General features: G+C 51.8%; 1 protein-coding gene across 27 annotated transcripts in view; it reads right to left on the bottom strand.

Moving 5' to 3' along the window:
* The window catches only part of PCBP3 (poly(rC) binding protein 3), a 43,989-nt gene that overhangs the window by 3,341 nt on the left and 18,408 nt on the right, over nucleotides 1-22,240 (bottom strand). For 2 of the 27 annotated variants that reach the window (XM_074547964.1, XM_074547965.1), the window contains exons 6-14: nucleotides 21,945-22,076; nucleotides 21,547-21,675; nucleotides 19,145-19,288; nucleotides 16,736-16,777; nucleotides 12,730-12,808; nucleotides 11,987-12,046; nucleotides 8,828-8,880; nucleotides 5,979-6,148; nucleotides 4,331-5,535 (exon numbers count right to left, since the gene is read on the bottom strand). In XM_074547964.1, coding sequence (XP_074404065.1) covers nucleotides 4,980-5,535; nucleotides 5,979-6,148; nucleotides 8,828-8,880; nucleotides 11,987-12,046; nucleotides 12,730-12,808; nucleotides 16,736-16,777; nucleotides 19,145-19,288; nucleotides 21,547-21,675; nucleotides 21,945-22,076 — 1,365 coding nt within the window. In that variant the 3' untranslated portion in view covers nucleotides 4,331-4,979. The other 25 variants (XM_074547976.1, XM_074547977.1, XM_074547979.1 and 22 more) reach the window with 25 other exon arrangements.

Genomic DNA, 22,240 nt, shown 5'->3' with positions numbered 1-22,240 from the left:
ACCTCTGCCCATACAGGAGGCTGGAAATTACCCTTGGTAATGGAGCATAAACTGGGAATTAATATAATTAATATAATTAAAAGTGACTAGCATGGATACAATAACAAATGCTGGAATAACAGTTCAAAGAGAGTATGAAATTTAAAGAGTCTCCCCGGTGAAAGTCACTTTCCCTTAGGGGAAAAAGTCTATTTTTTTTCAGCCTTATTCTGTACTAGAGGGAAAAAATGCACAGAACAATACTCCAAACAATTTTGGGAGCACGATAAGGATATGCGGGGGGAGTGGGGACCTTCAGCTGAGGCTAAAGGGCTGAGCACAGACCTCAACTGGCCCCTCTCTGATGGAGACCCCCACGCTCCAGAGACAGGAGGAGGCATTGGACCAATACTTTCCAGTCAAAGTCAAAATATCCCCCTAAATAACTCATTTCTGAAGAGTTTGACTGAGTTGGTTGCTTCCAGAAATGTTAAATCATTCTGGCTGGATAACACTGCATTGTTTTGGGAGAGAAAAGCAATGTACTAAAGCTGTTCAGTTGATTAACTGGGACATTCACCTCGTACTGAATATTCACTGCAATATTCGAGTTTTTTTCCCAGTGGCACAGCTATGGACACATCATCACAGTATTTTAAGTTAATCTAAAATGGAAGCCCAAGACCTATCACAAATCAAAGCAAAACACTGAGGCTCCTTCCAAAGAAAACAGCAAATCTCCTTTTGAGTCATCCCAAGGAAATCAAAGCTGAGTTTGATACATTCTTTGTAATTTTGTTGTTATCCTTGTTGATATTAACATGCTCCCAGGACATGCTGCAATGGTTTCAACACCTCTTTCTCCAAAGTTAGCACAAGCCCAGATGATGAAGGATAAGCCGATTCCCACATAACACTGCAGTTTTATCTTTTTTTTTTTTTTCCTTTTTAAATTTGCAAAATAAGCTTGGCAATGTGACCCCCAAAGAAAAGTTGTGAAGTCAAGGAGAAAGCCAGGAGGAGGGATGCTCCATGTTGTCCTGTGCAGTGTCAGTAGCTGGACTCGATGATCTTTGTGGATCCCTTCCAGCTGAAGATATTCCTGGATTCTGTGACTGTGCAGTGCTCCTGTGAGGTGACCCAGTGACTGCTGCTACTCGGACTGTCCCTTATCCCCCTGCGGCCACATCCAGCATTCCCTGCAGCACTCCCATGAGCACAGATGCTCATGGCAGCACAAGCCTTGACACAGCATCTCGGACACCTGCCTGGTGCCAGAGCAACAGTCACATCCAGCCTCTTCTGCCTCAGCCCTGATTCCTGGGGTGGCCTTCCTGCAGCCCGGCTGGGTGATGGATGCCTGGCACTGGGCTGGGATGGGGACGGTACTCAGAAGGGGTGCTGTCCGTGGGTTTGCTGGTGTGGGGATGGGTGCAGAGGTATTGCTGCAGTCTGCTCCCCCTCTGCAGCAGCCTTTGAGCTCAGCATCATCTGGCAGACCCAACCTGGCATTTGCTATTTTTGGCAGCACTCTCTCTGTGGAGGTGGGGAACGGCACAGGAAGCACACACACAGAGACCAGGGGAATTCAGGGCAGCCGTGATCTGCAGGCACTGTGCAAAGCCATTTCTGTGTCCAGGATGCTGTCACACTCCCTGGCCTTCCCCAGGTGTCTGAACCCCACAGCCTTGTTGGCCTGGGATGGATTTCTCAGTCTTGGTCAACGTGATTCTGCTGCTGCTGTGCCTCCATCTTCTCCTCATGAAGAAACTCTCCTCATGCTCCAGCTTGTCCTGCAGCTCCACAGAGGAGCTAAGAGCAGCAGGATGGGCTGGCTTCCTCCATACACCATCCTCCTCTGAGGAGACAGCACCCCACGGGCAGGCTGCCATGGAGTGTGGTGGAAGTGGGATGGATGGGAAGCTTTTGCCCTGGCTCACCCCCTAGACCACCGGGGTGGTTATTTTCACTGGGTCTCACACACAGATATTTCATTCTTCCAACAGATAAAACACTTGTTCTAAAGCAGAATGAGGAACAGGAGAAAATGAGGAGCGCCCCTTGCCAACAGCTGACTCACCACCTTGGCCGGTGGGTCTGTGCTTTGCTGGCCAGTTGGTGACTTGGAAGAGGCCCTGTTTGGTGCCTGCCTCCCTCCCTCCATCCTCAGCATCAGCACAAACACATGGGGGAGGCGACAGCTAAGGCTGCCAGCTCCACCTGAGCCCTCAGCACTCTCCACAGCACCTGTGCTCCTCTGGACGGGGAACCAGGGGATGCTCTTGAGCTTGTGTGGCTGCTGGGCCACCCAAAATACAAAGCTGAACCCAAAGTGCCAGGGAGAGCAGCGCAAGCAGTTGGAGACAGGCAGCAAAGCACCTCATGGAGGATCTGGGAGCACCTGGGAGCACCTTTCAGCCACAGAAGCTTGGAATGCTGCAGACAGCTGAGCATGAACAGGTTTCAGGATACCTGGGCAGAGCAAACCCTGATGCTCAGCAGCACAACCTTCACCTTTCTGGGCTCCTGGGCTGGCTCTCATCCTCACCAGCTCCCTGCTGGAGCCCACAATCCCCTGCCCATCCTTGGCCCCACGGATGCAGTGGCATCCCCCGGGATCCCTGACACAGCCTGAGTGCTGAGCAGGCAGTGCTGGAGACAGGAGGAGAAGTGGCCCAGCATCCTGGCAGGGGAAGGGTGGGAAACTGCCAGTGGTGCCTGCTGGTACTGAGGGCTGAAGACAGGGAAAGGCCCAGGAAGTCTTGGGGCTCACCTCAAAAAACAATGCATTTTCCATGTGGTACAGTGCAAAAATGCACTGTGTGGCTGCCTCAGCTGTCTGGGGACACAGTGTATCATGGTCCCCTCATGTGCAATCTGGGAAAAGGGACAGTCAGGAATTAAGAAATGAAAAATGTACATTTCCCTGCTGGAGAGGCAAGAGAGAGAAGAAAAGCCGGGAAGCAGAAGGCAGGGCTGGGCACAGAGGGTCTTGGGGAAGGGTGTGGGAGACACACATGGCAGATCCGTCCAGACAAGGGGGCAGTGAAAGATGATGGTTGTCACACCATAACTTATGAATTAATCTCAGGGAAAACCAAAGGATTACGCAAGCCAAATACTCTCCCTTTGGAAAAAAAAAAGAAAAAAGAAAAAACAGAAAGCATGGAATCACTCAGGAAGTGCCTTGGTCATTTCTCTAAAAAAATGAAAACAGAAAAAAATTATGATGCTGATGAGAAATAATAATAGTAATAATAGTAATAATAATGATAATAATAAAAAAATGGAGAACTCTTGCATACAACCCCCACCTTCCCTCCAAGTAGCTAAAAAGGTGTGGAAGGATGCAGAGGGAAGGATGGGGCTGGCATTGTTGGGGCGACCCAGGAGAAGAACAATCGGAGCCCATCAGTACCAGAGCTGCACAGACATTTATTGAACACAAACAACGACAAACACAGCTGGCTCACAGAGCTTCCTGAGGTTTTGCTTGTGGGGGATTGCCAAAAGAGTGCTTTCAAAGGCTCCTGGGGGTGTGAGTCCCATACAGCTGAGTTCTTCCCACTTCCAGGTGCTTGTTAGTTAAAAAAGAAAAGAGCATTTGTGTGTATCTGTGTGTGTGTGATTCCCTTAGCTTAGTAGGAAAATGGGCTTGTCTGGACCATGCCATGTTCCAAGAGAGAAGCCTGCAGGCTGAACCCGTACTTGGCTTCTGCTTCCCAAATAACACAGGGTGAAAAGAATGCCCTTACCCTAAGGGCAGGGGCGTGAGGCGGCGAAGGTGAGCCAGGACAAGCAAGGGGGAGCACCAAAGGAAGGAGGGTGAGAAAAATTAATTCGTCTGAAACATGCACAGCTCTGGGTGGCATCATTATGTCCATACGCTACAGAGAGTACCGCCAACATCAACTCAATGTACAGGTAGCTATGCTAGACTGACACTAGAGACCCCGCCAGCTCCTGAAGTGTTGCCAAGTGAGAGAAAATAAACAACGCCCCCCCCCACCCCCCCGCCCTGCTGTCCCCAAGAAGCAGATGAAGAATTAACACCCTAACGCTGAAAACAAGGACCATAACCAAAGAGTTTGGGAGCAGCTTCGGGAGCACAGATTAAAGAGCTTGTAAAGAAACGTTCCAGTGTGTGCATACGCGCCCGTGTGTTTATATATATATATACGTTAGTAAAGAAAAGAGTATCTGTGGAGGCAAAGGGAAGACGGTAAATGTACAGGCAGTACAGGCTGGGTGGAGTGCCGGTGGCTGGAGAGGGTCGGGTGGTGCGGAGTGGAGGATGGTGGGTGGAAATTAGAGTGCGCCCATTCCAGTGACCTCAGACGTCAGCCTAGAATAGACAGGGGCAGAGAGAGGGGTGGGGGGGAGACAAAAAACAAGCGCTTAATCACCAGAGCAGAAAAGAAAACGAAGACCCTGCGGGGCAGCGCTCCTCCTCTTGCCCAGATCCCGCGTAGATGGAGTGGGCAGAGCATCACTGGGTGGCCTGGCGGACCCCCGAGGAGGGCATGGGGGGCTGGAGCACAGAGCCAGCACAATAGCTGGCTGGCTTTCCCTCTCCTCACTGCAGCCAGGCCGCGGCAGGGGTGTCACCCACCAGAGGTGCTGGCAGGAGTCATCCCAGAGCACAGCTTCTTTTCCAGCAGCATCCCTTCACAGGAGACAGGCAGCTGTGCCAGCTCCCCTGGCTGCTTTGTTTTGCTCTGGTTGAGAGAGGCTGAGCCCTGTTGTGCTGCCCCACCAGGTCACCTCTGCACAGGGGCAGCTCAGCCAGCCCTTCCCAGCAACTAATAGCCACTTCTTTTTCTTTTCTTTCTCTTTCCCGTCTCAGGGATGGTGGGGGGAGACTGGCAAGGATCTCCAGGGAAGCCACTCAGCCATGCCCATGGGTGGGGGGCTGGCCCCGTCCCTCACCCGAGCAGGGCGAGGGGTGCCACGGGCATGAGCAGCGGGGTAGCAGGGCAGGATGGGATGGCAGGGGTCTGCTACGGGTCGGGGCTCGAGTGGGTTGGGTGCAAGGAGGAGAAAGCACATACAGACCTCACCGGTGCTCCCAGCCCACACCCCAACAAGTGTCCGTCACCGCCAGCAGCCCCCTGTCCTCGTGGCCCTGCCAGCAGCCTCCGTCCTGCGCGCATCCGGGGCTGGCAGCGGGCTGGCACGGCATCAATCCTGCCCAGGCGGATGGGCCCATTTGAGTGGCTCTGCCAGGTGGGTGCAAAGATACCAGAAAGGTCCTGTATCCCCTTAAACTCACTTCCCACAAGTTCACAGACACAGGCAAACAGGTCTGAGTGAGCACCCTGGACACAGCTCCCTGCCTGCATGGAACAGGTCCCCAGCTCATCTCTGCAGCTACGCCTCACCATGGCACGGGCTGCGTCTCTCCCCAGACAGCAGCAGCGCTGGGAACCCTTGGCCCCTGTGAAGTCCTGCAGTGCCAAGCTTTTCATGATGAAAAGGAAGCAGTCAGGCCATTCCCATGTCTTGCGTTTACTGGACTGATTGTTGTCACTGAATGGAGGAAAGCCTTTTGGAGGCCTGGAAGCACGTGGAAGAGGCAGTAAGCGATGCTGGGATCCCAGCAAGCAGGTCCCAAGTGACGCCTCCCTGCCAGTGGCTCAGCTCCATTCCTTTCCCCGTCCCCTGCCTCGTTCCCAGGAAAGACAGCGGCAACTTTGCCCACCCACGAGCAAAATCCTTGAGCGAGGGTGGAGGGAAGGCAGGCGCCCGGCACGACCTGTGGCTGCTCCGCCAGCAGCATGGTGGCTCCTGGTCCCCAGCCAAAGTGCCAGCTGAGGCCAGATGTCCTGCTGGCAATGTCTGGTCCCTGCTCAGAGGTCTTAGCAAGACACCGTCCATCCCAGCCGGCCTCAGGAAGGCCCTGCTGGCCCATGGCACCAGGAGCGTGGGGTGCTCCCAGCGGGACGGCGGGACGGGATGGGCCGTGGTGGGAGGCGGTGGAGGTCGGCGGGGGATCTCACCTGGCGTTGATGAGGTACTGCGCAAGGCTGATGTTTGCAGGGGTTCCTGTGATGGTAATTTGGCGCTCCGATGACCCTTCCGTGGCATTGGCGATTTTGATCTGCGCTCCCGACATCTGCCGAATTTCATTGATTTTGGTCCCTTGGCGTCCGATTATGCAGCCTATTAGCTAGGAAAGAAAGCACGGAGGGAATGTCTGAGAAGCAGCGGCTCTGGCAGTCACCAGCAGGATGTGAGCACGCCTGGGACAAGAGTGACCTTAATGCTCATGAAAACGGGAGAGGGACAGCCCAGGGTGATTCCTACCAGCGTGTGAGCACGGTCCTCCAAGGACACATCCAGAGTCCTGCCCTGCTCTGCTCCTTGTGGGGAAGAATCTCCATTATCTGCACATGATGCCCAGCACCTCAGAGGGCTTCAAGGAGGGCTCATTTCAGTAATAATAATTTTCATGGTTTAATCAATGGTCAATGTTTTGCAAGTACTTATCCCCTTCCCAGCCAAAGCAAACCCAAAGGTGGTTTGGACACATTACTAGAAGGAAACAAGCCTGCTGCCTTCACTGGGGACAGGCCAACCCCAGGAGTCCCCTCATCAGCTGGTGCAGTGACCCCATCCCACATTTCTTCTATCCCACTGAGACAGCCTCAGTGCCTCTGCTACCCCCTCCAGCTCTTTTGGTGCAATCCAGTGGCTCACCAGCAGGCACAAGTGGGCACCCACAGAAGAGGTGGACTCTGCGTAAAAACACGTCTTTCATACACTTCTGAAAAAATGAGAGCCAGATGGAGACTTGAATTTCCTCAACTGTTCATCCCTTGAATTTCCACCATGATCCTCAGTGTTTTGACTTTCTTCAACGGTCTTTGCTCATTTGTGCATCCTCCTCAAATCATCTCCAAAGCTTGGTAACACATACGGGGATATCCAGCTTGACCAATACAGGCATGAAGTGCTCTGCATGCTCTTTTAGGCCGTTTAAGCTCTTTTCCAAGGGCATTTTATACACGGGATGTTCATCTTGGCAGCTGCTGGATTTCTGTACAGTATAAGTAAAGATGATTACTCCTCCAAATACTCCCTGATCCTTTGATCAGACCATGGGGCTGCCATGGTGGTTTATCCCATATGGACCTAAATATACACTGGAAAGGTGTATATTGTCCCATTGTCAATATACATTGTCCCAGGGTCTGTGGGAGGATGTTCAGCCCATCCTGGTCTTCACATCACAGAAATAACTCCGAGCTGGTTTAGCAAATGAAAATCTGCTGGAGAGACTTGAGGAGCAGGTTTTATTTAGGCAGATGCTCAGCTACACCCAAGCTGAACAACATTCAAGTTTCTGACAGTCAGAGGAGCAGCAAGATGGGTATCATCCGATTTCATTCCGCTGTAGCACAACTCCAAGCTACACCACTAAAACACACCTGGTGACTCTTAAAGGAACACAAACCTGTCCTCTGCTTCCTGAGAGAGTTCAGTGGGTTTTTTAAAGGCATTGAAACAACAATGGGGAGAGCTAAGGAGCAGTTTTTCAAGGTCCAGGTGATAACATCTAATATCTCCCAGGTCTGGTGAGAGCTCGGCCGCTGGTGAGTGAACACTCCAAGTGCTCCTGAGCTCTCAGAGGTCTCCTGGCATCCTTTCCTCCCATGTGAGTTCTTTCGCAAGGGGTCTCTTCATATTTCTGAAGATACCTTCACTGCTACAGTCCTGCATGCTCAGCAGACATGGCTCCTGGAACCTCAGGAGCGCTTGCAGAGCTCTCTGCAGCTTCCTGGAGAGGGATCCTTGCTGGGTGGAGCAGATCTGGGATCAGCCCCCACTGTCTGCTCTGCAGATCCCTCCCGTGGTGATTTGACCCAGGGTGAAGCATCTCCAAGGGTTTCAGCCAGCAGGTGCTCACAGGCTCTTGCACTGCATGTTTCTTGGGTGAACACAAGTCTTGGCAGAGGTGCCTGGCAGCTGCAGCCGGGATTGCTGACCTTCCAGGGCACTGCCAGCTGCTGCTGAACAGCAGGAAGAAAGAGCAACTGCTGCCAGGCCCTATCCAGAGACTCCTGATGAGGATGGGCTAAAGGTGCTTGTTAGTGATGGACATGGGAACAGAGACTGGATGTCATGCCTCCACTTGCCCTCATCCTGATCTGAGCACAGACTGGGTCTTAATCCACAGAAACCAGTCCAGAAGCAAGTGAGGCTCATGGATCCAGGTGGTGGCTGTGTCATGCTCTCCATCCCACCTCCTCCCAGCTCAACATGGCTCCAGCCTCCTCCCAGCAAATATCCCAGTCCAGCACCCATGTTACCACAAAGCTTCCACCTATCAGACCCCACAGCTGCCTGCCAGCAGTACTGAAACACACTGTCCTTCAGACACTTATGTGGCACTTTGTGGCATCAGAAATGTCACTTACTTACCTCCTCTCCCCCACCACCCCAGCCCATCACTACCCTTGAGCTGGAACATCATCTCAGACCCGCCACGGCCTGATTAAGCAATTAAGAGTTTAATCAGAGCTGGCATGGGAGCTCTCTCCCTTTCCCAATGCTGTCAACTGGGCATGTTTCATGAGCACTGAGTTCACTTGGAAAGGAAAATGGAGCATTAAGGATTGTACCTGGGCAAGCTACCGACGGAGTAAAGTCCAACGGGCACTTTGTGCTGCAGATTGATCCCCAACCGACTGCACAAGGATGAGGGAACATGGGGAAGGGATATATCTAAATATATTTAACAAAGCCAAATGGCTGCACATTATACATAGATACATGTATGTATATATTTGTATGTGTATATACACACACACACACACATGCCAAGGAAGCACTTGGATTTACTTACATCATTGGGAATGGTGAGTTCATGAGTACTGGCCGGGGGACTGGCATCCAAACCTGGGCAGATGCAAGGGAACATGGTTAGAGCTGGCAGAGGCAACGCCATGAAGCTCCGCTGCTTTCCCGCAACACTGCCAAGGCTGCGTCCTGCTCCGGGCTGGGAGGGGAAGGGGATCACACACTCTGGGACAAGGAGGAGGAAGACAGTTGCTACCTGACTCTGCTGGAGCTGGGTGTCACCTTCCCTGCATCCCACGAGTGCCTCGCTTCCCACCCTTCATCCTATCCACTGGGAATGGCTTCAGAGGAGGGTGCAAGGTTCCAGCACAGCAGCAGAGAGCATGCCGGCTGGGACACCTGCTCCACAAGAATGCTGTCCATGCACCCTCCAGCCCCCTCTGGATGGAGCAGCATTGAGCTGCTGGCATGTGACAGCAGCTTGGTGCCCCAAAACCAGTGTCCCTGCGGGATGCGGCAGCACAAGTCCTCTGCAAGTTAAGTCCCCCAGACTCTCATGCTGAATTTGAGTCAGACTGTTAAGACATGCAACCTAGCTGGACCAGGACCACCTGTCCCTCTTATTCCTAAGAGAAAGCAAGGTGAACAGTATGGAAATTTAGATCCTGCTTCCCTCCAAAATCACACAGTGAGGAGCAAAGGCAGGGGCATGCTTCCTCCCACCCTCCCCTGGGTGAGGGAGAGCTCTCTCCTCCATGGTGGGAATGGCTGGAGCCAGCAGGATACCCTGTGAATGCAGCTCCAGAAGTAAGAGACACCATGCCATAGTGCTCCTAGGTTTCCCATATTAAATCACCTCAGTGCCGAAGCAAGGACGTCCTGTGTGAAATCTGCAAGAAAGAAGCTGTATGGTGCCTGACAGGAATTTGCAGTAACTGGAAAAAAACCCCTTATCTTTATGATATAAACCACTGATGAAAGCTTGTAAGAGCAGAAGAGACTGCCAGATCTGTATCCATGGAAAGAGGGGGGTTAAGGAGGTGCAGAATGAAGAAGCGCAAAGAGACTGGAACTGCAGGGCTCCTGCAAAACAAGACAGCAGCAGCACCCAATTCCTCACATATTTCCATGGAGGGCCTCAGCACAGAGGAAGAGGAGCTCTGGTTATCTCTGATATGCTCATGCATGATCTTATGATGTTAGGAAGTGAGGTTGAGGAGGCCCTGGCACCAGTTGTCCAGAGAAGCTGTGGCTGTTCCATCCCTGGAAGTGTTCACGGCCAGGGCAGATGGGGTTTAGAACAATCCGCTCTAATGGAAGGTGTCACTGCCCATGGCACGGGGGTAGAACAAGATGGGCTGTAAGGGCCCTTCCAGTCCAAACCATTCCAAGATTGTGTGACAATGTACTTCCTGCACTTTCCTGAATGCATCTTCCCAGATACACATTGCTGACATTTGCCTGCAGGGGGCTTCCTCACCAGACTTTTCACTTGGGACCACAGAGAGGAGAGGAATTGCAGGGAATGAGGATGCAAATCCTCCAGCTGGCAGCCCTCTGCTGTCATTCACCCCTGCCAGGGGTACTAATGCCAAAGCCTGCACAAAACATCTCCTGCCCAGGTATTACACCACAGTCAATGCTTGATGCTGACTTTACAGCACACACTTCACCTGGACCGGCTGGTACACTGAGCCTCCTCACAGTCTGGGGCAAGCTGGATTGCACCCATCACAGACATATCCCTCTGGTGAGGGTGTCCCTCTCCTTTGGCCATGTGTTACAAGGCTCAGTTCAGCAGCAGCCTGGGTGTGGCAGAAAATGTCTTCTAAAGGGAGCAGAGCACCAGTGAGGGCTCTGAGCAGCACTGAGGCATCCAGGGATCTTAGGGAACAGAAACTAAGCTCCTCAGACTCCTAGGCAGCATCCTCCATCCCACACTCAGATGACATGGATGATGCTGAAAGCCCTTGCGACACCTGGTGCCATGGCACTGCACCATCCCTCCATCACACAGCCTTTGAGGAATGGCCACATTCTTCTCCGTGATCTGGAGACTCTTTACTTCATCACTCCAGATCGTCCTTTTCTGATATGTACAAGCAGTCCTTGAGGCTGTAACGAGGGTGTCAGGGCAGGGTTAATGCCTTGGGTGACTGCAAAGGGCACAGGGGGCATGCAGAAAACACGGCTGCACAGGTCGGTGTCATGAAATCTATATTTCTGCAATCTTGTGGGGTCTATCTGCTCGGGCTACTCTTGCTTTCATAATTAGGTGTTGTCACCAAACCTTTCAGGCATGCATGGGATGGCTGTGTGCCCTAGGTCTGGCTCATCCTGCCTGTGAGCATCCAGGTCTCAAGATAGCTCCTCTATGCAATGGTAGGAAACAAAAGACAAATCTTTTTCTCGCATATGGATGAATGTGGCACGTCTGACAGCAAAATTTCTCCAAAGCTGCAGCCATGCTTCGGGTGGGTCCTCAGGGTCCTGTCCCACTAAAATTGCAACTCACCCTGAATGGCTCGGAGCTGCCTGTCACGGCTGTTCCCATCAGCACTGTTCTGTTGCTTCTGAGCAAAGTTTATGCAAAATTAAATGCAGGAATAAGGGTGATGACTCCGGTATCTTCCTGGTACACAGACAGCATTGAGAGAGACCTCATCACACCTGAGGGGCAGCACAGATCTCTGCTCTCTGTGGCCAGGGACAAAACCTGAGGGAACAGCATGAAGCTGTGCCAGGGGAGGGTCAGGCTGGACATCAGGAAAAGGCTCTTCCCCCAGAGGGTGCAGGGGCACTGACCAGGCTCCCCAGGGAATGGGCATGGCATCAAGGCCGCCAGAGCCCAAGGAGCATTTGAACAATGCTCCCAGGCACACGGTGGGATTGTTGGGGTGTCTGTGCAAGGCCAGGGGTTGGACTGGATGATCCCTGTGGGTCCCTTCCAACTCGAGATATTCTGTGGTTCTATGGCAATTGCACAAAAACATCACAGAGCCAGGTAATAAAGCCAAGGCACTTTTGCTTTGACATGCTGCACAAGGAGAAGGGTGCTGCCTGATCTCTTCCTGCACACCAAGACAATCTGCTGTCTTCTCCACGAATATCATGATTCCTCTCGGAGCACAACAACGGCACAGTCCTATTTATGGAATACATTTCAACCAAAGCCTGCTTACTTCCTTCTAGCTTTGTGTTTTACCTGATGACTGGCCCATCAGATTTTGAGCTTCTTCGGAGGAATGTAAGGGCAGCTTTTCTCCTGAAGAGCAAAGAAGAAACAGGTTTAATGCTTTTCCCTTCGAGGAGATAAGCAATGTCACTTCATCTAGGAAGCTCAAAATATGATGAACATACTGTCAGAACAGTAATTTCCAAGCAGTACTTTATGCACCTCCATCCCCTGTGCTCTATCTGCTTCCCAGGTCACCGGGAACATGCCGGCCTCGAGGACAAGGCTCGGGCCATGCCGGGGCTGGCTGTCCTCCCATCAGCGCAGCCCCCTCCGGCCATGCCTCCTTCCCACCACGACAGCTCCGTCCTGCCTGGCTCGGCACCGCTCCCCGCGCAGCACGCCCGGCCGGCCTGAGCCGCTCCTGCCGGGAGGGTGCGGGCGTCCCGCCAGGAGAGCTCGGGCGTTGTGCCGGGAAAGCACGCGTGTCCCGCCAGAATCCGGAGCGGCGCGGGGCAGAGGATGCCGCCTCCTCATGGAGAGAGGGAAGGAGGGATGGTGCTCACGGCCTCTGCTGGGAAAGCCCAGGCTGAGAGCTCGCCTTGAGCACCACAGCCCCCACAACATCCATCAAGCCTCTCCTTAACCTCTCCCCATGGATATTGCCACTTTTTACACGCCCTGCTCATTTCCATTAACAACAAGAGTTTAGAAAGAGAGAGAAAGTCTACAGGTAAGAGAAGGATATCTTGAAAGGGCATGTGGGTACGTACCAGGGAAAGCGGGGGTGGTCTGTCCAAGGGGAGTAAAGGGGGTTTGCTGCATAGCCAACTGGTGGAGCTTGGTCAACTGCTGAGGGGTAGGAGGGACATTAGAGCTAAGAAGGTTATTGTCATAGAGTACAAGTCACACCAAAAAGCAAGAACAAAATTATAATGGGCGGGTGGGGGAAAAGGAAAACAAACTGAAAAATAAAAATTAAAAAAAAAACAAAAACAAAAACAAAAACAAAACCAAACCAGGAAGCCATGGTGAGACATGGCAAAAACATTAGCAGAAAGGACTTGGCCTGGGTATAGTGCAATAAAGCCCAAATCTTTGGCAGAAGTGCTTGGTCAGGGTCTGAAGTACGATACCAGCAAGAAGCCCATTCTTAGTGTCAGTTCAACTCCTCTGCCTCCGTGCAGGGCCAGATGGTGGGCGTCACAGCCAGCACCCAGGAACCCTCTTTGTGCCACCTGAGCCACATTGTCACCGCTTGTCCCCGCAGCACACATTCCTGTGCTGTGCCTCCAATTGGAACGGCCTCTGGGAGATGGATAAACGGCATTTCTAAATGCCAGCTCATTAGAAATATGGGGAATTATGGGCTTCAGTCATGACCAGTAGGTATTTCAGATCCTTGTATCCCTTGTTGTGCTGAGGAGGTTTGGCTGCCTGGTCAGGGAGTTTCATAGAGAGGTGTTTGTTTGGAATACATTTTGTGCTCAGTTTTACTGCTCCAAATAATAAAAAACAAACAAACAAACAAACAAAAAACCACCAAACAAAACAAAAACCCAAAAAGACAGGAAAAGAAAAGAAAACAAACCAAACTGGGCTGAAGACTGGCAGTAAGCAGGAGGGAAGACTCTTTAGAACCTCCCACTTTCACAGGGGCTCTGGGAGTTTTCAGCACCATATCACCACCTAAATTTAAACTGCTTCTTTTGCCCATCATTCCTGGCAATGGGGAGGCAGGAGTTATAGTTTCAATGTTTTGGGGGGCAACAAGACTCAAATGTCTCCTTGCTGCTGCAGCAGGGCTAGGGAGGGAGAGTGAAGATGTCCGGCTGGCAGCAGTGAGGGGGAAATGCTGGGAAGAGCTGACCTGGGGGCATGAGCACACTGGGGGAGGCTGGAGGGAAGCAGCAGGAAGGAGTGAAACACCTGAAAATTCCTGGACAGGTTACCTGTGGGATCCCTGTCCTGTCTGGAGAGGCATGAGGACACCCAGCCCCTGCTGCCTCAGGGGAGATGTCTCACCACTCCACAAAAAGAGGTGTCTGCACATCTCTGTGCCTATTTTGGCTGTCTTTGGCTTACTTTAGTGAAAGGTGTGATATGATGGGCTCCAGCCACAACACAGCTGTCTCCAGATAACACTGGGCATGCTACTGCTCCTGCAGGGAGCAGGGACATCAGCATCTAATGCTTTTCAACTTCAGAACTATCCTGGAGCTGCACCCTGTTTCTGGAATTCCTCATGACACCTGGTCCCACTGGCAGGACTCCAGATGAAATCTCTTTGCCCAGTGGGCTCCAGCCATGCCCTGGGACAGGGGTCCTGCTTGCCACGTGGGGGAGACCAAAATCTTTTCTAACACTGACCTAGTAGACCTTCCAGACATAGTTCAGATAGCGGTATTTATGCAGCCCCTGCAATTAGAGCAATAAACAAGTCTAGGAGAGGAGAAGATGGCTGCATCCAGGTGTCATGGAAAAAGCTGCTACGTCCATCTCTTCCAGCTCATCCCCTCTGCTCTGGTGAGACTGTACCTGAGGTACTGCATCCAGCTCTGGAGTCTCCAGCAGAGGAAGGACATGGATCTGTTGGAGCAAGTCCAGAGGAGGTCATGGAGATGCTCCAAGGGGCTAAAGGGGGTCCAAGAGAGCTGGAGAGGGACTTTGGACAAGGGCCCGGAGTTACAGGACAAGGTGGCTTCACATTGACAGAGGGCAGGGTTAGGTGGGATTCTGGGAAGAAATCCTTCCCTGTGAGGGTGCTGAGGCCCTGGCACAGAGTTCCCAGAGAAGTTGTGGCTGCCCTGGATCCCTGGAAGTGCCCAAGGCCAGGTTGGATGGGGCTTGGAACAGCCTGGGACAGTGGAAGGTGTCCCTGCCCATGGCAGAGGTTTGGAGCAAGATGAGTCCTTAAGGGTCCTTCCAACCCAAGCCAGTCTCTGACTCTATGATCCCGCAGCTTTTGGGACAGCAGGCAGCTACCCATCACATCCCAAACAGCCAAAAACACCCAGGCAATGCTGAAGCCCCTTATGAGCCAAAGCTTCCCCTGTCCTGGAGTGCTTCTCCAGGGACAAAATCATGGCAGGAGAACACACCGGGCATTCAAAATTCTGCCCGTTTTGCAAAGGGCAGCCACTAAACACAGACACCTAAAATGTGTTTAAAATGCCCTAAAAGCACATTCAAGACTGGATTCTGCACTGAACATTGTTTGAAATGACCAGTCATTGAAAGAATAACCTGAGAGTAAGGATGTGAGTAGCCCCTGTACCAACAGCTTTATTCAGGAAATTTGCTGGGAGTGGGGCACAGTGCAGTCAGCAAATGTATTTTAATCCTGACAATAAGAGGAGTATAGGAACAAGGAAAACACTGAGCTGTTGGCACCACTTGCAAAGAAAAACTGGGATAAAGACTGCATTGATCTATCCTAACTATACAGGTTATTTTGTTATATTCTGCTTTTGGAGGAAAAGCAAAGAGTACATAATGAGGAATATTTCTTATCAACCATCACAGCAGGCTCTTCAGAGTACACACATACTGGTGTCACAAGCCAAAGCCTGGATTCCTCTAATTCCAGTGAAAACATTTCTCCTAGGATGAAAATCCAGCCTGTAGCTCCCTAATGCTCCCATACAGGGCAGGCAAGGGGGTATTCCCATTCATGGTATCAAACAGCCTTGCCACCTTCTCAACCACGGGAAAAGTAATTCCATTATTTAGTACCCAACGCACTCACTGGAAAAGGGAGCTCTGAGCTGCATCAACCCCGTGCATGGGTGGATGACTGGAGAAGGTTTTCCACCTACTGCCACATCCTCAGCCCCACTGCAGATCCTTGCCTCACAGCAGGAGAGACCATCTGCAATGGGACCTGATGGCTATTTTATCCCCTTGGAAACACATTTAGAAAGTCCCTGCCTTTTCTAAAAGCCATGACCACCTCAGAAGCTGAGCTTCACTGCTTTCCTCAAAGAAGTCCTCCAAACGGACTGATTTTCTATTTCCCTTGGTAATTTCAGGTGCACACATTCCAGCTGTCGATCCCTCCATGTCCCCCCACAGGCATGGGAGCCCAGGGATGAGCCCAAGCCTCAGTGAGAGCAGCTGAGAGCAGCTCCTGTCTCTGCCCCAAGGAGCCCGAGGTGAAGTGGGGGCTGTCCCCATGCTGCCCTGCCACCCACAGCAGCGAGACAGACACCAAACCCGGGGTGACCACGTTGGGCTGGGGGCCCTCAGCAAGGTGAGATCCAGCATCAACACCTGCCCTGTCCCTCTGGGAGACACGGTGGGGGGTTTGTCCAATTTCCATGTCACCCAAAGAAGCGCCCCTTCAGAAAGGCACATACCTGCCCAGGCTTGGAAGAAGCCAGAGTTCTGGCTTCTTCCCACCCCACCAAGGCCCTCAGCAGCTAAATATGACCTTGGCTTACCAAAATTTTAAAGACAAGGGGAAAATAGAAAGGAAAATTTTGGGGTTTTTTTGCCCCTGTTTTGATCATTCTGAGGCACAAAATGCACAGGTTTCTCTCAGAACAAAGGGATAGCACTGAATAATGCAAACATTTTAGCATCAGGCCAAGTCCTCAGAAGTAATAAAGTTTAGTGCTTACAGGTTAAAAGGCTACTCAAGATATTACAGATACTACACATGGCCAGTTACTTTGAAAATACACTATTAATATTATTGGCTAATATTAATATTATGTGAATTGACAGTAGCATGCAGGTGACAGAAAAGGGTATAAGAAAAATTAGGGTAAAACTCACATCTGGGTGTGGAATAGCGTATTGTCCCTGAATTGTATAGGCCTGTAAAGGAAAAGCAAAGATGTTACTAGGGCTGGCAGGACATGAGGAGAGAACTCCATCCCTCTGTTGGGACCCCCTGTATCACATTAAATTCCCTGGGGCACCAAATCCTTGGGGCAGGAGGGAGATGTTCCACCTCCCATTCAACCTAGAGCATGCTGAGCTATCTGACTTCAAGGGCTCAGGCTCAGTTCGGCTTTTTCAGAAGGAAAGAAACAGCTCTTTATAGGTGCCAGCATTGCACGGAGCAGGAATATCAGGCTGTGGCTGGTCTTTGCTGTACAAAAAATAAGGATCAGTTGCACGGGGGTTGAAAGTGGACAATCTTTAGTGCCCCTCTAACAACCAGAACCTGTGTAGCAGGTGCACAGTGACATCGCTGCCCAAGCGTGACCCCAAAAAGCAAGCCAGCTCTGTGAGCCTGTCCATATTTCCAGGTGCACAAGTCCCAGTGGATGCTTTACATCCACCCAGTATATTCCAGTGCTCTGCTGGGGCATTGGAAAGGCATGGAGGCGAGGGCAGCCTGCACTGCAATGCCTTTCACCAGCTGTAATTGATAAGTCCATGCAAGTATCTGCCAGGCAAATGGGTTTGTGTGTTTTTCCCATCCTTTATAGCAATCCTTTCTCTTTTTGTTAGTAAATAATCTCAAAATAAGTAGCAATGTGAGTGAAGAGCCAGACACTAGAGAGCCCAATATTTAGGACTTAACCAGCAAGCAAAACATATCTCACTTGTTGACACATTATTCAGATGATTCTGAAAGAAATGGCAAAAGAGATGGTGAACACTTTGAAAAGGGAGAGTAAAGATTGCCAAGAAAAATGAAAGGAAAAAACTTTGGAACCACCTGCAAATTTGCTGCATTGTTTGCAAAGAGCAAAGTGCTTTGTGTAAAGGAAACCCCCAAAATCATGCAGGAGGAAAAGGGAAAATGTCTGTCCCAGTGCCCACCAGCAACCCAGCACAACGGGGACGTGACAGAGGCTGAAAAGTTGCCTGTCCTGGTGGTTTAATTTGGCCATTGGTTTTTGATTAGAAAAACTGAGCCGAAAAAGGTAATCAAGGGCTGGAAGGTGTCTTGGACAGATGCAACTCAACTCTGACCTCTGAGGGCTGGTCCCTTTGGCAGCAGCCGTTGGCTGCTACATCACTCAGGCTGCTGAGCTCCCGGAGGCTCATCCCACCCCAAACACCTGTCACCAGCTGTCACCAGCTGTCCTTGACCCACCCGCCCCGTGCCACCCCTTGGGCAGAGCCAAAGGGCTCCCAACATTGGGAAGAACTCTCACTTCAGACACAGTTGCTTCCTCCCATGATGTTACTTCTGTCCAAGAAACCAGCCATTCACAGCAGAAGAACTGCTGCCTCCATCTCACTCTCCCTTTTGAACAGACCAGGCAGCTGGACTTGAAGTTCTTTTCCAGGACGGCTGCTCAAATGGAGTGACATACTCCTGATCCCAATGATTGACTAATTCAGCCTACAATAGCCTGTGCTCTGGGCTTTGCTCCTGTTCTTAGTTTGTCCTTCTATTTATTATGATTGGAGAGAAAGTAAGTGACTTGTGTGGAGCTGCTCTGGGTGGCATAAGCTGTGGTTTTGTGGTGCTTGCCCTGCCTGGATGCTGGAGCTCTTGGGAAGGTACATCCCCTGCTGGATGTCATGCACCTCAGCAGAGTGAGATCTACAGGCAGGCCCTCAGTCACCAGGTGAGGTGATGAGATGAGGTGGAGAAAGCAACAGTGCAAGTTCCCTCTTTAGAAACAGCCATGTGCTCAGTTGCTCTTGTTTCTGCTGATTTTTGTTTTCGGAATAACCTCCAGCTCATCCGTGTGATGGTCATCCCACAAAGGAAAAACCACCCCAAAGCTCATGGCTGGAAATAGCACGAGATGTCTGCAAGGCTGCAGTGTCACTGGGGTGACACAGGGCAGGCTCTGGCACAGGGGGAAGCAATACCCCAAACCAGCTGAGCGCCAAGGAGGGGGACACGGCTCTCCCATGGTGGCTGCCCTGAACAGAGAAGGAGCTGTGACAAGCCCTTCCTACAATGGATCAGTTACAGCTACACAAAGGTATTTCTAATTGAGCTGGAGGTGCCAGAGAGCAGCGACATCCTCTTGTTCAACAACTCTTTTCTAATCCTCTCCTTCTCAACCACTGACAAATACTGAACTTGGGTCTGGTGAAGTAAATTCTAGCCTTTCCTTTGTGTCTCCCCAGGCTGGCTGTTCCCTTCTGCTCATTGTCCAGCATCCATCACAGGAGCTAAGCCAAGAGCTTTCAGTCCAGCTGCCATGGCACACAATGGATGGAATGACACCATGCAAGTCAGAAGGCAAGAAACCTGAGTGCACTAACGGGCAGCGGCTGGTGCTGCAGTAAAAGGCTGAGGTTGGCAGTGGAGGCTGCAAGCGGGTCGGCTCTTACCTGACCACCTGCAAAAATGACAGGGGTGGAGGCGGGCTTTGGGCGGTAGGGAATGGTGGCACCTTTTGGTGGGGACTAGGAAAAGGGATAAGGAGAGGGAGAGAGAACATTAGAACAGCTTTCCTGAAACGGCGGCAAAAAGAGTGTTAGAAAGCACCTAACGGAGCACGGCCCCCGGGGCCGCCACGGCAACACCCGCACCAGGCAACACTGCATTTCTGGACAGGAGCACATGGGGGAAAGAGGGGTTCCATGGGCAACAAGGACAACCTGGGGCATGGGAGATCCCCTGCCAAGGAATGGGCCCCTAAATGGCCTCCTGGACCTCCGTTGCCTGCCTCAGCTTTGCTCTGCTCTGCGCAAACCACATCGCCTGCTCCAGGCTCCAGGAATCCTCCTCAGAACGCCCTGAGGAGAGCCTCAAACAGCAAGATGGGGAGATACAGCCCATCTGAGCAACCCAGCACCATGCTCAAGCTCTTTGGCTGCCCTCATCTTCCTCAGCGCTGGAAAAGGGTCACCTTCAGGCCTTGGTGCGGTCATCGCCATCTGAGCTGTGACGTGGGTGCTGCAAGGCACCTGTGGTCAGCTGAGAGGTGTCCCTGCACATGGCAGGGGGCTGGAATTAGATGGCCTTTAAGGTCCTTTCCAACCCACACATTCTGTGATTCCATGATTCTGTGGTCTTGCTGCTCTGTCTCCTCCCTGGGTAGGTCTGAGCAGAGCTGCAGTGAACGGGCCGCAGGTGTGATGCACAGGAGCTGCTCACCCAGGTTCTTCCTCTGGTTTTCTCCTGAACAACTTACGGGCTATAGGAAACATGGAAGTTTCTAGGGACCAGGAGAGATTTCAGCTCTCTTCTTCCTTTCTACCCAAAATTAAAACAACTCAGTGACTGCTATATAAGGACAGGCAATAGAAATTACACTATCTCATGGAAAAAAAAAATAAATTCCTGTACATTCTTTGGATATCCACTTGTAGGAAAGCAGCATTATCTAACTCCTGCTGCTAAGCACCTGTCTGCGGGAAAGCTGATCAAAGTACATCTCCAGCATCCCAAACACACTTGTTCTTTTATTGCATTACAAATCTTGGAGGGGACGAGATGGGATTATCTGTTTAAGGCTGAAAGGTGATATGGAACATCTCTATGAGCCATTAAAGCCAGGGCACTTTCCAGATTTCAGACTGCAAGAAGACTTGTGGGTTTTTCTCTTTCCTCTCTGTACAGAGGAGCAGATCATCTTGCTTTGTGAGAAAAACTTTTTAATACACCTGGTAAGCATCACCTCAGGCTCATCTCTGCTGCAGTCTGATGATGACCCAGATGTCATTGGGTGCTGCAGTCTGCGACCTGGTCATCCAAAATTCCTACGGCAGCAGTGCAGCTGCCTGAGCATCACAGCCAGCAGGGATGGGAAATGTGGCTCCCGGCTATCCCTGCTGAGATGTGCTGCTGCCAAGCTGAAGATGCTTCCATCTGGCTTTGCATCACCTTCACCAAGCCTTGCCATCCACATCTGAAGCTTTTCCAGTGGGAAACAATGCAAGAGCGCCTCACATTGGTCCTTGTTTTGTCTGTCTCTGGGATGCACCAGAAGTGGAATGTGTCACCATCCTGGGTCCCAGGGGCTTTCTTCCTGGAGCTTCTCCCATCTGAGATGGCAGGTGTGGACATGAGGCATGTGGCTGAGGTCATCTCCAGCAACTGGTACTGCAGCATTTCTCCATGGCAGAGATCTTCCAGCTCTGCCTGTCACCATTTATCCCAGAAAAGGGCACCTTGGACATATATCTATGTGCCCTACAGTCCCTGATCTCCACCAGCCTTCCTCATTACCATTCCCACTGTACTTCACTGGAACACAGCCTTGTGCTCCCAGTTCCAGCTCTCCCAGTGCAGGGGATGCTCTGGCCTCCTCCTCCTGGTTGTGGTCCTTGAGAGGCAGAGACCAGGTTCTTGGAGCAGTGGCTGTCTGTAGCCCCCATATCCTTCTCACAGCACCCTGAGTGCTGCTGGGACGCCAGGCCAGGCTGTCCCAGCTTGCTGGCACCCCTCTGCCCTAAAGCCACCCCCTGCTCTGACACAAACCACCTCCTTTGGGGCACCCAACCAGACAGGCTTCCAGTGTGGGACTCTAGAAACTACGGACAATGGTGGGGAAAAGACACGGGGTGTATTTCCAGCAGAGGTACCAGGAAATGAGAGTGGTCCGACGACGCGAGGTGAAGGGGACAAGAGAGACACACTCTACAGCTCCCAACACTCTGGTGGGGCCAGCTGGGATTTTTTTCCATATGTACTTTACCCTCTTTGTTACAGACTGTACCTCCAGCATCACCACACAGATCTGTTTGACACACTGGATAATTGCGTCGGGTGTCCCCGAGATTGTCACCGCCCGCTCTGTGGAGTTGGGCAGCATGTCCCCCGCCACTTGGACCTGAGCACCTGTGGACTGGAGACAGAAAGCGAGAGGAAGGAGAAATCCCACAGCTGAACGCCTTCACTCAGAGCCAGCTCCAGCCCCAACACCATGCACCTCCCGAGGGCCCGGCACGGGGCATCCCGTGGGATGCTGCTCCTACATCAGCCACACCATCCCGGGAAGCAATGTGATCTGTGATGCAGCACAGGGATCCATTTTTCCAAGGCAGCTCCCCCTTGGATGCAGATCAGCTCCGAGGAGCTGCACTGAAGGCAATAATGAAACAGAATCTGCCTTACCTCCCGGATTTCCTTGATCTTGGAGCCCCCCTTGCCGATGAGGGACCCGCACTGACTCGCAGGCACCACCAGCCGCAGTGTCACTGGAGGCTTGCTGGTAGCGGTGCTGTTGCTCATGGAGTTGGTTATGTCCTTGGGAAGGAAAAGTGCAGCACATCAGCCCTTGGTACCTGACGAGAGCCACCTCCAGCGCCCAGGTGGCACATCTACACACATCGTGGTCAGGTGACTAAAGTGCTCCCTCTTGAACACTTCCAGGGATGGTGACCACTACTGCCCTGGGCAGCCTGTTCCCA

The sequence above is a fragment of the Zonotrichia albicollis genome, chromosome 10 (genome assembly GCF_047830755.1).
Source record: "Zonotrichia albicollis isolate bZonAlb1 chromosome 10, bZonAlb1.hap1, whole genome shotgun sequence".
NCBI classification, from domain to species: domain Eukaryota; kingdom Metazoa; phylum Chordata; class Aves; order Passeriformes; family Passerellidae; genus Zonotrichia; species Zonotrichia albicollis.
Note: the sequence above shows the minus strand (reverse complement) of the source record. Positions and strands in the feature narration are given on the sequence as shown.